At 43.3% G+C, this 16,123-nt stretch overlaps 1 protein-coding gene across 1 annotated transcript; it reads left to right on the top strand.

Moving 5' to 3' along the window:
- The first annotated feature begins 1,202 nt into the window (after nt 1-1,202).
- On the top strand, nt 1,203-15,820 carry LOC106573169 (unconventional prefoldin RPB5 interactor 1). The gene is made up of 10 exons (XM_014147885.3): nt 1,203-1,585; nt 2,762-2,796; nt 3,032-3,110; nt 4,998-5,133; nt 6,285-6,376; nt 13,208-13,467; nt 13,606-13,879; nt 14,015-14,166; nt 14,376-14,616; nt 14,887-15,820. The coding sequence occupies exons 1-10, from the start codon at nt 1,514-1,516 to the stop codon at nt 15,067-15,069; spliced, it is 1,524 nt and encodes a 507-aa protein (XP_014003360.2). The 5' UTR covers nt 1,203-1,513; the 3' UTR covers nt 15,070-15,820.
- Nucleotides 15,821-16,123: the final 303 nt, after the last annotated feature.

Consider the following 16,123-nt stretch of genomic DNA (forward strand, 5'->3'; position numbering starts at 1 on the left):
ATTAATCGAATTCCTTCCTTGTCACGGTCGTATTGCTTTAAGGTACTGGTTCATTTCCTGTAAAGCCACTACGTCAGAGAGATGTGAGCCAATGAGAAGAGGTCTGAAAATAACCTTATCGTGTTGGCTTGATAGTATTTAATATGTGTTTATTTTTTTCAATAATAGGTTATTCAAACATTCAAACTACATCAAACGAGTCAAACTACATCAAATTAGCCTACATCTCTAATCAATTAGATTGATACACATTGCTGGTAGAAGTTGTCTTTGAAACACAGATCTAGGATCAGCTTACTTGTCCCAAATAACAAAGACATGGCCACAGTACTGTCTTTGATATGACTGTGAACACGATGCAAAAATGTAAAAATGTCTATATCTTAAAAATTCATCAATATATATATTTATGTCTTAATTTATGGTTAGGTATAAGGTTAGCAGTGTGGTTAAGGTTAGGTTTAAAATCAGATTTTAAGAAGAGAAATTGTAGAAATAGTCGGGGTTTAGCCATAATTTTGACTTTGTGGCTGTGGTAACTAGTGACAACCCAGATCAGGGCAACTTCATTCTACTTCCCTGAGCCTCTGCTGAGCACAGTGGACCACGTGGTCAACTGGCAGCGTGTTTACACATGTGACTTCATTGATACATCTCCCGTGTTGAGTTCTGAGCCTGTGTGCCCTCTTGCTAAGATTGTGCCATTTGAATTTACTGTATATCATTCTGCAAAGGAGACAGACTATTAATCTTCCCAACTACACTGCTGTCCTCTATCATGAGATCATCCGGCCAATGAATTATACCATGTGCATCTTGGAGCAACATTATAAATAGATTATTCGATTTTGCATTATGCCAAAGAATGTAAAAGACAATCATGACAGTAATTTTACAACCTCAGTCATCATACTAGTTGGATTGATGGGATAATATTGAGTGAGAATTGTTTCTTTATTCTGTAAATGTGTCAGCTCTGTAACTAGTGAATTTACAACTGTAACTTGAGATATAATTTGCGATATAAGGTAAACACTCAAGGTTTAAAATGTAGTTAAAGCATTTGATTGGGAATAAAGATAAATATGTTTAATTTAATACCATTGCAAGAGAGGGAAATCCTGTTTATATGTAGCCTATTGGATACAGTCTTACATACTGTGATCCTTTCCATTCATTTGCAACATTGTTGTGAAAGTGAGCATTTTACCCAGAGTACACCGGGAAACAGACATGGGAACATGGCGCAGGGTCGATGAGGAGGACGCTGAACATTGAGGATTATATTACGTGGATATTTTTGAGATCATGCTGAAATCCTAAAATGAGAGTGTGAAATGGTCTCATTTCCGAAGTCTTGGATATCTATCACTGCCCCTTTGATGAATAAGAGGAAAACGCGTCTCAGGAATACCTGCAATTGTATTCATAAACATTTCTTTAGGACTTACAACCCCTGAGCATTGTTTTGGATTCACAAACGTCACATTTCATTTGATTATTACATGGGAAGATGGCTGAGAGAAATAAAAGGAACATAGAGGTCCTACAAGGAGTTGACAGACTTCGAGTGGAGCATAAGAAGGTAAAATAAACGAGCTAGGTGGATTGTGCGTGCTCTGTCTGACAATGTACGCGGTCGACTTATAATTATCAAATTGTTTTACATGTTCATTAAATGAGACAGCCTAACGTGCATTCTCTTTCAGAATGTTGCAAGCTAGCTATTTAGTTGCATATTCATTAATGCGTGTGGCATCTTCGACAGATAATTCATCGTGGAAACCTAGCGAGTTCAACCTTTTTCTAGAAGCTTCCTTGAGCCTGCGGTCACATGTTGCTTCTAGTTTATTTCAGCTTGGATCCTGGCCAAACCGTGTTGTTTAACTACAAACATCGAATATGCAAAGTGAAGTTTGTCAATTGGTCTGATGTTGAATTATATTTTTTAGCAAACACAATGCATAATGCATAAATAAACAAATGTACTTGCCCAATGCATGAAGGATAGTTTAATGAATTTACCATACACTTATGCACACAAGCATTACCTTGTGTGGCCTAACGTTAGCTAATTTACTACTGGCCTTTCAACATTGACCTAGATTCAACATCCATAGCTAGCTAGAGTTAGTATAATCGTATCTAAATGTTCAGAGAATATCAATACACAGTGTTGGGCAGTGATTGGATGTTTATTAACATGCATTGATGGCAATGCAATGTAGGACAAAATTAAAGTTAGTTAGCAAGTCAGTTGGCAAAGTAATGCTCGTGTTGTGTTACAGTAGAATTTGACTCATGCATCTTTGCTGTAGGCCTGAAGGCCTACTTTCAAATAGGAACAGGCCTAATGTGTTGACCAGACATGCTTAGCTAAATCTCTGTCGTATTGAGTAAAGAATTGTATCTGCCTCATTCCATAGTACACGTCATATTTCATACCCCTATCAAAAGTGTAGTATTATAGGCTACTTCCTAGTATGACATCCACTGTAAAGTGTACAGATGCCTCTTCCTGTCCCCAAGTTGGTGCTTCTGTGTAAGTATATCCTGTGAGTTCCAGAAAAGCTTTTGTCAATTCATCTTTGACAGCTGTTAAATCAAAACACCCTAAACTTTCTGAGAATTTGCTTCCCCAACATTGAGTAAGTGAGAATAACCCCCTGCATTTTATAGTTATTTAGAGTTTATTTTTAATTTTTATGGAGAATAAAAATGCAAAGTTTGACCTATAGAATTGTCACTCTGTCAACAACAGGTGGTGAAAGGCTGCGAAGTTCAGATCCAGCACTGGTGAGTCTTGTGTAGCGATTCCGCGTAGTGACTGGCGTAGGAGTCAAACAGAATCTCATAAATGACGATGCTACTGTGCTCCTAGATTACTAGTTACACCTAGTCCCTCACCACATCCTTGATAGTACATAGATAGTCTAAACATTAGTTCTGGGATAACCGGTAGACCAGGAAGGGCATGTGGATCATTGTGTGTGCCGTTACTTAGCTAAAATTAAAATCTTTGGACTTTCAGGGAGAAGGTAAAAGGTGACTATGAAGCCCTTGAGGATCAACTCAAAACTCTTCCAGATGAGGTGTCCTATGACATCATGGTACGTTCTCTCTTATTAAATGCACGGGGGAGAGTTTCCATAGCAGGGCTTATTTAAAGTTCATTAAATGAGGTGTGTCACAGAGTGAATTCCTTATTATAAATTGTCCTGTCTTGATCTGGAAAGAAACACATCAATTAATACAGCTCCTATGATATATATATATAGGAACAGGCCTAATGTGTGTGTGTGTGTATATATATATATATATATACTGCTCAAAAAAATAAAGGGAACACTTAAACAACACAATGTAACTCCAAGTCAATCACACTTCTGTGAAATCAAACTGTCCACTTAGGAAGCAACACTGATTGACAATAAATTTCACATGCTGTTGTGCAAATGGAATAGACAACAGGTGGAAATTATAGGCAATTAGCAAGACACCCCCAATAAAGGAGTGGTTCTGCAGGTGGGGACCACAGACCACTTCTCAGTTCCTATGCTTCCTGGCTGATGTTTTGGTCACTTTTGAATGCTGGCGGTGCTTTCACTCTAGTGGTAGCATGAGACGGAGTCTACAACCCACACAAGTGGCTCAGGTAGTGCAGCTCATCCAGGATGGCACATCAATGCGAGCTGTGGCAAGAAGGTTTGCTGTGTCTGTCAGCGTAGTGTCTAGAGCATGGAGGCGCTACCAGGAGACAGGCCAGTACATCAGGAGACGTGGAGGAGGCCGTAGGAGGGCAACAACCCAGCAGCAGGACCGCTACCTCCGCCTTTGTGCAAGGAGGAGCAGGAGAAGCACTGCCAGAGCCCTGCAAAATGACCTCCAGCAGGCCACAAATGTGCATGTGTCTGCTCAAACGGTCAGAAACAGACTCCATGAGGGTGGTATGAGGGCCCGATGTCCACAGGTGGGGGTTTTGCCAGAGAACACCAAGATTGGCAAATTAGCCACTCTTCACAGATGAAAGCAGGTTCACACTGAGCACGTGACAGACGTGACAGAGTCTGGAGACGCCGTGGAGGACGTTCTGCTGCCTGCAACATCCTCCAGCATGACCGGTTTGGCGGTGGGTCAGTCATGGTGTGGGGTGGCATTTCTTTGGGGGGCCGCACAGCCCTCCATGTGCTCGCCAGAGGTAGCCTGACTGCCATTAGGTACCGAGATGAGATTCTCAGACCCCTTGTGAGACCATATGCTGGTGCGGTTGGCCCTGGGTTCCTCCTAATGCAAGACAATGCTAGACCTCATGTGGCTGGAGTGTGTCAGCAGTTCCTGCAAGAGGAAGGCATTGATGCTCTGGACTGGCCCGCCCGTTCCCCAGACCTGAATCCAATTGAGCACATCTGGGACATCATGTCTTGCTCCATCCACCAATGCCACGTTGCACCACAGACTGTCCAGGAGTTGGCGGATGCTTTAGTCCAGGTCTGGGAGGAGATCCCTCAGGAGACCATCCGCCACCTCATCAGGAGCATGCCCAGGCGTTGTAGGGAGGTCGTACAGGCATGTGGAGGGCACACACACTACTGAGCCTCATTTCGACTTGTTTTAAGGACATTACATCAAAGTTGGATCAGCCTGTAGTGTGGTTTTCCACTTTAATTTTGAGTGTGATTCCAAATCCAGACCTCCATGGGTTGATAATTGGATTTCCATTGATTATTTTTGTGTGATTTTGTTGTCAGCACATTCAACTATGTAAAGAAAAAAGTATTTAATAAGATTATTTATTTCATTCAGATCTAGGATGTGTTGTTTAAGTGTTCCCTTTATTTTTTTAAGTTTCACTTTCAGTTTGTAAAAAAATATGCAGAACTATGTTTGAATTGCCGTAATATAAAAATGATTTTAGTCGAGGTGTAACTTGAACTCGAAACTTAAATAATGCAGTATTTATTTTAAAACCCTTTTTCCTCCCCTCTCTGCTGTAACAGGTGCCGTTTGGCCCTTTGGCATTCATGCCTGGGAAGCTGGTCCATACCAATGAGATCACTGTGCTACTGGGAGACAACTGGTTTGCCAAGTGCTCTGCCAAGCAAGCCCAGAAGCTCGTGGAGCACAGGAAGAAACGTGAGTTTATTTTGGAAGCCATGTTGAATTTTCTCAGATACCATGATTCCTTGCCAAACTTTGACACTCATTTCTCTAGTCTTTTTATAATGTTAGTTAACTTCTCAATTGTATATGTGTGGTTATTGTGAAATATTGAGGTCATATTATGAATGTCTTAAGACTCCCACCATTTGCCCAGCAGAGGAGGCTGTTGTTATAGACTTGCTGTCAGAAACAAAGAGGTGATCACTCAGTGTTATCAAGGAAAGTTGAATGGCTACTCATTTTGTGAATATTTGGATTATAATCATATTTGATGTAGTCTTGCTGGTGGGCAATTAAATATTGAAAATGCAGAATTGTGACCAGAATGTTACACATTGATAAAGCCATTGTTTGGTTACTCAGGTCGATTTGACCATGTTCTGCTGTCATTTTGTCACTACAGTCCAGCCTTAAAAATCCTCCTGTCCATTCCACTGCTGGCCGTTCTTTCTTTCTCTTACCCATGTAAGAGAAAGCAGTTTCCCCTTGCTTCCTTTGTTATTCACCCTACGCCCTGAAAAGCAATTTAATATTGTGTCAAATCGGCCTAAATAACAATGTGTGATAGTGATGGGAGCTTTATTAGACTGATGTTTACTGAAGCGTGAATGTGCCATAACCCTGTCCACCCCTCCCTGACCCTGCCCAGGCTGCTTTTACACAGCTAAGTGCCATAATGCAAACATGGCTGGCTGAGATCTGTCAAACAGCCCCGCTGAGTTGTCAGGCTGTCCGTGTTTGACCTTTCCCCAACGCTTCGGAGACGTACGGCTTGAGGGCTCGCCGTCGCCATGGCAACGGGGCCCTTTGCTGCCATTAGCAAACGGGGGTTTAATTGTTGTGAAGATTTAATGATCCGAAGTAGCACCGAGGGCATGAGATATTATGAACTGTTTGTGTCATCATTTCCCTTTTTTGTCAGTGTGTTCAGGATTTAACCCCTTGCTGGTCCGAATACTGTGGTTTTTGTTTCTCTTTTCTCCTGACTGCGACCAATCTGGTTCACGAGCGACATGTCTTGACCCCTTACACACACATTTTTCCAATTCCATACTAATCACACAATTTTGGTGCTTTATTTTTCAAATGATATCAAATCAAAACATTTCCCTTTTGTTTTTTAGATGTAAGGAGTGCGCTGGATGACTTGCACAAGACGAGGAAGAACTTTGAAGCCAGAGTTGGGTTCACAGAGGATCTAGAAAAACTCTCAGGTGTAAGTGCCATCTAAAGCACCTTCAAATGTTATAAATCAACTTTGCAGAGCTCTCCCTGTCCTCTGCTGTGCCCTGATTGTATTATTGCTGATTATACCTGGAAATGTGCATGTACACCCTGGCCCATCTACTGTTGCTAGGCCCAATTCTGATTTGTGCTCTGATATCTGCTTCACTGACTTCTGCTCTCGTAAAAAGCCTGAGTTTTCTGCACGTTAACACTAGAAGCTTATTACCTAAAAGTGTGTGTTCACAGCTCCAGTCCAGATGTGTTGGTCATTACTTAGACGTGGTTAAGAAACAGTGTTTTGAACACTGATGTTAACCTTTCTGGTTATAAATGTTTTCGGCAAGACAGATCTTCCAAAGGTGGTGGAGTAGCAATCTTTACCAAGGAACACCTTCAGTGCTCGGTTGTCACCACCAATTCTGTCCCCAAACAATTTGATTTGCTGGTTTTAAACATTAACTTTCAAATAACTCTTTGTTGACTGTTGCTGGGTGTTATAGGCCACCATCAGCACAGGCCTGTACCCTAACTGCCCTAAGCTCTCTCCTGGCCCCTTGCACTAAGTCTGAATTTGTCCTGCTAGGTGACCAAAACATGTTTAAACCACCTGACCAAGTCTTAAAGCAATGGGACTCCCTAAATCTTTCCCAGATTATTACCAATCCCAAAAGGTATGACTCCAAACACCCAGAAAAGGCTACTCTCCTTGATGTTATCCTTACAAATAATCCTGATAGGTATCAGTCTGGTGTTTTCTGTAATGACCTTAGTGATCACTGTTTTACTGCCTGTGTTTGCAATGGCTGCTCAGTGAAACGACCTGTCCTGATTTGTCATAGACGCTTGCTGAAAAACTTTATTGAGCAAGCCTTCCTTCATGACTTGGCCTCTGTAAATTGGTATAGAATCAGCTTGATCCCCTCTGTCGAAGACGCTTGGACCTTTATTTGATATTTTCCGTGGTATCGTTAACAGATACGCGCCCATGAAGAAAATGAGAATTAAAAACAGGTTCAGTCCCTGGTTCGACCTTGATCTGGCAGAGTTACTCCACCTCAATAATTCCATTTGGCAAATCGCTCGTCATACTCAGGCTGACTGGCTCTCGTTCAGGCTAATTAGAAATAAGTGCACTCAGGCTATCCAGAAGGCCAAAGTTAGTTACTTTAAGGAGCAGTTCTCTCTCTGTGGATCTAACCTCAAGAAGTTCTGGAAAACTGTTAAAGACCTGGAGAATAAATCCTCCTCTTCACAGCTGCCCATGTCCCTTAATGTTGATGATGTGGTTGTTACTGACAAGGAGCACATGGCTGAGCTCTTTAATCACCACTTCATTAAGTCAGGATTCCTATCTGACTCAGTCATGCCTCCTTGCCCGTCCAACATTTCCTCATCTCCCACCCCTTCTAATGCGACTATCCCCAATAGTCCTCCCTTTTTGTCTCTTGCCCTGCTACCAAGTTTCTCCTTGCAGGCGGTCACTGGCTGCGGTCCAAACACTTAAGACACACTCGTCCACTTACCCTCGCCTTATGCCCTTGGGGGAATCCCTGTCGCCATCTTGGAGGGTGGTCCAAATGATTAGCCAAGCAAGGGAAGTTTGCAACGTAAGGCCCTCAGCCCTCGTTTTTAGTCAGCTTTGTGAGTGTATAATTATGTTCACTCTGGGGCCTGAAACTCCCCATAATTCAGTTTGCGCCGATTGAACATCCGCTAAGAAAAGTCTGTGAAAACTTAAAAACAACATCAATGGAGAAGTCAACATACAAGTGTAAGTAAAAACAAATGCAAATAAGTTAGAAATTGCGCTACTAATGCACATGACGGCACAAACACGTCTCGTAAATATGTTTTTGTTTGGTTATCGTTTGCAAATTGTAGAAAAAAAAATGTTTACTTCTTCAGAAGTTCCAGCTAGCCAGGCTAACGACAGTTAGCTAATTCATTTGCTAGCTGACATACAGTAGGCGTACACTACCGTTCAAAAGTTTGGGGTCACTTAGAAATACCCTTGTTTTTTGAAAGAAAAGCTATAAAAAAAGTCCATTTAAAATAACGTCAAATTGATCAGAAGAAATACAGTGTAGACCTTGTTATTGTTGTAAATTACTATTGTAGCTTGAAATGGCTGATTAAAAAAATATATTTAAAAAAATCTATCTACATAGGCGTACAGAGGCCCATTATCAGCAACCATCACTCCTGTGTTCCAATGGCACATTGTGTTAGCCTTTTAAAATGCTGAACTTGGATTAGCTAATTGATCATTAGAAAACCCTTTTGCAATTATGTTAGCACAGCTGGAAACTATTGTACTGATTAAAGAAGCAATGCAACTGGCCTTCTTTAGACTAATTGAGTATCTGGAGCATCAGCATTTGTGGGTTTGATTACAGGCTCAAAATGTCCAGAAACAAAGTACTTTCTTCTGAAACTCGTCAGTCTATTCTTGTTCTGAGAAATGGAGGCTATTCCATGCGAGAAATTGTCAAGAAACTGAAGATCTTGTAAAACGCTGTGTACTACTCCCTTCACAGAACAGTGCAAACTGTCTCTAACCAGAATAGAAAGATGAGTGGGAGGCCCCGGTGCACAACTGAGCAAGAGGACAAGTACATTAGAGTGTCTAGTTTGAGAAACAGATGCCTCACAAGTCCTCAACTGGCAGCTTCATTAAATAGTACCCGCAAAACACCAGTCTCAACATCAACAGTGAAGAGGTGACTCCGGGATGCTGGCCTTATAGGCAGAGTTCCTCTGTCCAGTGTCTGTGTTCTTTTGCCCATCTTAATCTTTTTTTTATTGGCCAGTCTGAGATATGGCTGTTTCTTTGCAACTCTGCCTAGAAGGCCAGCATCCCGGAGTTGCCTCTTGACTGTTGAAAAAAGGCTATTTTGTCAAGGATCAGCAGGATAGTCAGTTTTACGAGGGTATGTTTGGCAGCATGAGTGAAGGAGGCTTTGTTGCGAGGAAGCTGATTCTAGATTTAATTTTGGATTGGAGATGCTTAATGAGTCTAGAAGGAGAGTTTACAGTCTAGCCAGACACCTAGGTATTTATAGTGATCCACATATTCTAAGTCAGAACCGTCCAGAGTAGTGGTGCGGGCAGCGATCGGTTGAAGAGCATGCATTTAGTTTTACTAGCGTTTAAGAGCAGTTGGAGGCCACGGAAGGAGTGTTGTATGGCATTGAAGCTCGTTTGGAGGTTAGTTAACACAGTGTCCAAAGAAAGCCCAGATGTATACGGAATGGTGTCGTCTGTGTAAAGGTGGATCAAAGAATCACCCGCAACATCATTGATATATACAGAGAAAAGAGTCGGCCCGAGAATTGAACCCTGTGGCACCCCCAGAGACTGCCAGAGGTCCGGACAACAGGCCCTCCGATTTGACACACTGAACTCCGTTTGAGAAGTAGTTAGTGAACCAGGCGAGGCGGTCATTAGAGAAACCAAGGCTGTTGAGTCTACCGATAAGAATAAGGTGTTTGACATAGTCGAAAGCCTTGGCCAGGTCGATGAAGATGACTGCACAGTCCTGTTTTTCATCGATGGTGGTTATGGTATTGTTTAGGACCTTGAGCGTGGCTGAGGTGCACCCGTGATCAATTCGGAAACCGGATTGCAAAGCAGAGGAGGTACGTGGGGATTCGAGATGGTCGATGAGCTGTTTGTTCACTTGGCTTTGGAAGACTTTAGAAAGGCAGGGCAGGATGGATATAGGTCTGTCACAGTTTGGGTCTAGAGTATCTCCCCCTTTGAAGAGGGGGATGACCGTGGCCGCTTTCCAATCTTTAGGAATCTCAGACGATACGAAAGAGAGAGGGGTTGCGGCAATGACGGCGGATAATTTTAGGAAGAGAAGGTCCAGATTGTCTAGCCCAGCTGATTTGTAGGGATCCAGATTTTGCAGCTCTTTTAGAACATCAGGTGTCTGGATTTGGGTGAAGGAGAAGCGGGGGGGTGCTTGGGCCAGTTGCTGCGGGGGGTGTAGAGCTGTTAGCTGGGGTTGGGGTGGCCAGCCGTAGAGAAATGCTTATTGAAATTCTTGATTATCGTGGATTTATCGGTGGTGACAGTGTTTCCTAGCCTCAGTGCAGTGGGCAGCTGAGAGGAGGTGCTCTTACTCTCCATGGACTTTAGTGTCCTAAAACTTTTTGGAGTTAGTGCTGCAGGATGCAAATTTCTGTTTGAAAAAGCTAACCCTTGCTTTCTTAACTGACTGTTTATATTGGTTCCTGACTTCCCTGAAAAGTTGAGTATTGTTTGGACTAATCGAAGCTAGTGCAGTGCGCTACAGGATGTTTCTATGCTGGTCAAGGGCAGTCAGGTCTGGAGTGAAATGTTTTGAAAGGAGCATGCTTATTTAAGATTGTGAGGAAGGCACTATTGAAGAACAACCAGGCGTCCTCTACTGACGGGATGAGGTCAATATCCTTCCAGGATACCCGGGCCAGGTCGATTAGAAAGGCCTGCTCGCAGAAGTGTTTTAGGGAGCGTTTGACAGTGATGAGGGGTGGTCGTTTTACCACAGACCCATAACGAACGCAGTGACCCAAAACTTTTGAACGGTAGTGTATATTAATAATTATTTAATATAAGTAGACATGCAATCATAATTGACTGTAGCGCATATAAAGCACCCACAAATTACCGGTGGCTGAAAAGACAATCATCGCGGGATGAACGAGTGACAAATATCCGACCAAGTGTGGTGGTCCATTAAAAAAATGATTTATGCCTCCCTTGCCCAGCAAGTGTATACTCGTCATACGTCATCAGAAGTGTCCACTTAATTTGAGGGGTGAGGGGATAGGGTGTGTCTTTTTAAGTGTTTGGACCACAGCCACTGAGTCCGAGGTGCTAAAGGAGCTCCTTAAACTTGAACCGCAAAATACATCTGGGTCAGATGGTTTAGATCCTTTCTTCTTTAAGGTTGCTGCCCCTATCATCGCCAAGCCTATCTCTGACCTTTTTAACCTGTCTCTCCTCTCTGGGGAGGTTCCCATTGCTTGGAAGGCAGCCACGGTGCATCGTTTATTTAAAGGGGGAGATGACGCTGATCCTAACTGTTATAGGCCAATTTCTATTTTGACCTGTTAATCAAAAGTGTTGAAAACTTGTCGACTGGCTTTCTTGATGTCTATAGTATTCTCTTGGGTATACAGTCTGGTTTCCACTCAGGTTATGGATGTGTCACTGCAACCTTAAAGGTCCTCAATGATGTCACCATTGCTCTTGATACTAAGTAATGTGGTGCTGCTATTTTTATTGACTTGGCCAAAGCTTTTGATACGGTAGACCATTCCATTCTTGTGGGCCGGCTAAGGAGTATTGGTGTCTCTGAGGGGTCTTTGGCCTGATTTGCTAACTACCTCAAAGAGTGCAGTGTATAAAGTCAGAACATCTGCTGTCTCAGCCACTGCCTGTCACCAAGGCAGTACCCCAAGGCTCGATCCTAGGCCCCACGCTCTTCTCAATTTACGTCAACAACATAGCTCAAGCAGTAGGAAGCTCTCTCATCCGTTTATATGCAGACGATAGTCTTATACCCAGCTGGCCCCTCCCCGGATTTTGTGTTAAACGCTCTACAACAAAGCTTTCTTAGTGTCCAACAAGCTTTCTCTGCCCTTAACCTTGTTCTGAACACCTCCAAAACAACGATCATGTGGTTGGTAAGAAGAATGCCCCTCTCTCCACAGGTGTTATTACTACCTCTGAGGGTTTAGAGCTTGAGGTAGTCACCTCATACAGTACTTGGGAGTATGGCTAGACGGTACACTGTCCTTCTCTCAGCACATATCAAAGCTGCAGGCTAAGGTTAAATCTAGACTTGGTTTCCTCTATCGTAATAGCTCCTCTTCCACCACAGCTGCCAAACTAACCTTGATTCAGATGACCATCCTACCCATGCTAGATTACGGAGATGTAATTTATAGATCGGCAGGTAAGGGTGCTCTCGAGCGGCTAGATGTTCTTTACCATTGGGCCATCAGATTTGCCACCAATGCTATTTTGGGACACATCACTGCACTCTATACTACTCTGTAAACTGGTCATCTCTGTATACCCGTCCCAAGATCCCCTGAATGATGCTTATATATAAAACCCTCTGCCAGTCACATTCTATTAAAGGTCCCCAAAGCACACACATCCCTGGGTCGCTCCTATTTTCAGTTCGCTGCAGATAGCGACTGGAAAGAGCTGCAAAAAAAACCACTCAAACTAGGCTGTTTTATCTTCATCTCTTCATTCAAAGGCTCAATGATGGACAATCTTACTGACAGTTGTGGCTGCTTGACGTGATGTATTGTTGTCTCTACCTTCGTGCCCTTTGTGCTGTTGTCTGTGCCCAATAATGTTTGTGCCATGTTTTGTGCTGCTGCCATGTAATATTGCTGTCATGTTGGTCTGTTGTGTTGCTACCATGCTGTTGTCTTAGGTCTCTCTTTATGTAGTGTTGTGGTGTCTCTCTTGTTGTGATGTGTGTGTTGTGCTATATTTTTATTTTTAATCCCAGCCCCCGGCCTTTTGCCTTCTGGTTGGCCGTCATTGTCAATAAGAATTTGTTCTAAACTGACTTGCCCAGTTAAATAAAGGTGTTTTATATATATATATATATATATATATATATATATATATATATATATATATATATATATATATATATATATATAAAAGTGTAATTACAGTGAAAACAAAGAGCTTTGAGGATCCTCTTCAGCCAGCTTATCTGATAGACAACTCCTCTGTGCAGATAAAGCAATTTGTATGAGCAGACATTGTTAACACTCTGGCTTCTACCCTTCTGTTTCCTCAGGCTAAAGGGGACTATGTGGACATCAGAGAAGAGGTTGGAAGTATTGAAGAATTTGTAAGCAAAGGAAAGCAGCGTGTGGCCCTTAAGCCCCACTCTCAGCCCAAAATGGAGGCTATTGTCAAGATGGAGGAAGAAGAAGAGGAGGAGGGCGGTGGAGAGGGAGATGGAGGGAGTAGGAGAGGAGTGCTGTCTGAGGAGGAGCTGTGGGCCAGACTAGATGAGCTGGAAGCAAAGGAGAAGCTTGAGGAGGAGCATGACCGGTAGAGTTGCACACACAAAATGCATGGACTTTCACATTGAGATGTGATTCAGCGCACTCTTCCCACCTTCACACCTGTGTTTCATTGCAAAAGTGAAGATTAGATTTCTCATGATGCATTGTTTTGATTTGTTTTCAGACACTTTGGAAGTGCAGACACCAACGGCAATGACGACACAACATCCTCTTCCTCTGAGGAAGAGAAGGAGGGAGATGGTGGCGGCCATCATCGCGTCAACGGACATGACGAGAGGAGTGAAGTCGAGAGGAGTGAAGGCAAGATGTCTGTGCCTCACAACAGTGGCCAAGTTAACGGTACAACCAGGGACAGGGAAGAGGAGGAAGACAAGGGAGAGGAGGAAAGCAACGGTTTGCCTACCATCTATTTCTCTCATACGGTGGAACCCAAGAAGGTCAGTGTTTTTATAAATCGTATTAAGCTCAATGCAGTCAACAGTCAAATGTTTTCAGTTATGTTATTTGAGTCACGTAAATCAATGTACTACAATTCTCTCTCTCTCTCTGTCTCTCTGTCGCTTCGTCTCCAGGTGAGGATAAACACAGGGAAGAACACCATGTTGAAGTTCAGTGAGCTGAAAGAACAGAAGCAGCAAGCCAAGAGGAAAAAGAAGAACGGCAACAGCAATGGCCACTCTCACCACGGGCTCCACAACATCACCACACCCACAGACATCTACAGGTAAACCCACACTACACATCACTTATCTAGGTCTTGGTTGGCATACTTTTTTAGCAACATTTTGGGTCCAATATATATATTTACATGTTATTTACTCAATGTTTCCAGGTACTTTGTTCTGATTCGGTATGGTGTCTGTCTATTAACCTGTTCTGCGATCTGATTGGGTATAATGGCTGACTAGGCCTATGTTTGTGGACTTTTGTCAGGTTGTTTGTGGATGTGAAGAATGGCGAGCCCATCCCCAGGAAGTCCATCCTAAAGTCCCGTAGCAGAGAGAACAGTGGGTGTAGCGACACCAGCGAGAGCAGCGCTGCCGACTTCGAAGAGCGCAGGACGTTCGGACGCACCCTGAGCCACGACGAGAACACGTGCAGTGACGCCAGCGACGGCATCACCGAGGAGGACAGCCCCACCGGGAAACCTCTACACCCCACCAGACACTTCGAGGTAAAACTCAGCTGGGTCATGTTCATTAGACACTTAACAGAAGACAACTGACCGAGAGGGACTACCTGAACATCTTGTGCAATAAGAAACATTAATTTTACGTTGCAGGCCCTAATGAATACGACCCTGGTTCTCTGCTGATTTTGTTTTTCGAATCATGATCTTTGAATGTTGAATAGGGATACACCTTAGACAAGCTGTTTGTCTGTGCACTGTCCAGCTCTACATCCTCTCATTAACCTCCTGTTATTTTTGTTGTTGATCTTCCAGGCCTTTTCATGCACAGTGGTGGAGAAGGAGCCCATTCCCTCGTCGATCCCCCACCTAACCATCGCCCCTCCAGCTCTGCCCACTATCCCGGAGCGGAAGCTGGAGGATGTGGCTCCCGAAGCCCCCCGTGAGGCCCCTAAGCGGGTGTCCAAGTTCAAAGCTGCCCGGCTGCAGCAGAAGTGACCCTGCAAAGCCAGTCTCCAGGATCCACACTACAGGCTGTTTTTTGTTGTTTTTTTTTTACATAGATTTTCTATGCCAGCACTTTGTTGAGCTGGACAGACCGTGAACCCTCCTTAATATCTGCCATGTCTCTTCTTTTTTTTTTGTCATCACTCTTCAAGCCTCTCTTCTCTCTCGTAACGCTTTTCCTGTTAGTACACTATTACAGTATGACTATTCTATAAGAGGCAGTACTCTAAGAGTAGCATAGCATTGTTTAGAACGCAACCCAATGCCCTTACGCTTAATCATTTACCTGCCTTGTAAGGAACATCAAGCTTTTGTTGCTAAGTAAGCACTTAATTGCAATATGTATTTAAGTCAAGAAGTTGTTTATTTAGAGCCCTCATCCTCCAACATTATGGCACTACACTAGTCCACACTGCCTAGGTGCTCATTTTATGGTGGTTGCTCTCGTGTCAGTGTCTTGACAAGGCCAGTGGTTTACCACTCTATTTGTTTGATCCATCATTTTGCCTGCAATGCTAAAAGCGACATGCTCTGCGTCATTTATTTTTGTTCCTTTTTTATTTTCTACGATTATTCTACACTGGGTCATATGCTGACTGCCCTTTATTGTCCCCAATCCCCTTGTACCTGCCTAATGCCCACCTCTGTGACCAGCGTTATGTCAGAATAAATATTGTTGTAAACTGGAAGGAAAATAAAAGATTTGGGGGGGAAAAAGTCACGTGTTACTCCCCTTTGGGTAGATTTTCTGAAACCTTTTTTTCCCACTAAAGGACGAGCCAGACCAACACAAACGTTGACTGTGCGCAGTAGATCACCTGCTGAGTGTCAGAGGGGGGTGATTGAACATGTAAAATTGTTGGGAAATTAACAAGATGACGGATGATGTTCTTTGGTCATAGGTGATAGGATGGCTGCCCACTGCTGATGTTCTTTGGTCAGAGGTGATAGGATGGCTGCCCACTGCTGATGTTCTTTGGTCAGAGGTGATAGGATGGCTGCCCACTGCTGATGTTCTTTGGTCAGAGGTGATAGGATGGCTGCC

Source organism: Salmo salar, chromosome 16, assembly GCF_965601325.2.
Source record: "Salmo salar chromosome 16, fSalSal1, whole genome shotgun sequence".
Lineage (NCBI taxonomy): Eukaryota > Metazoa > Chordata > Actinopteri > Salmoniformes > Salmonidae > Salmo > Salmo salar.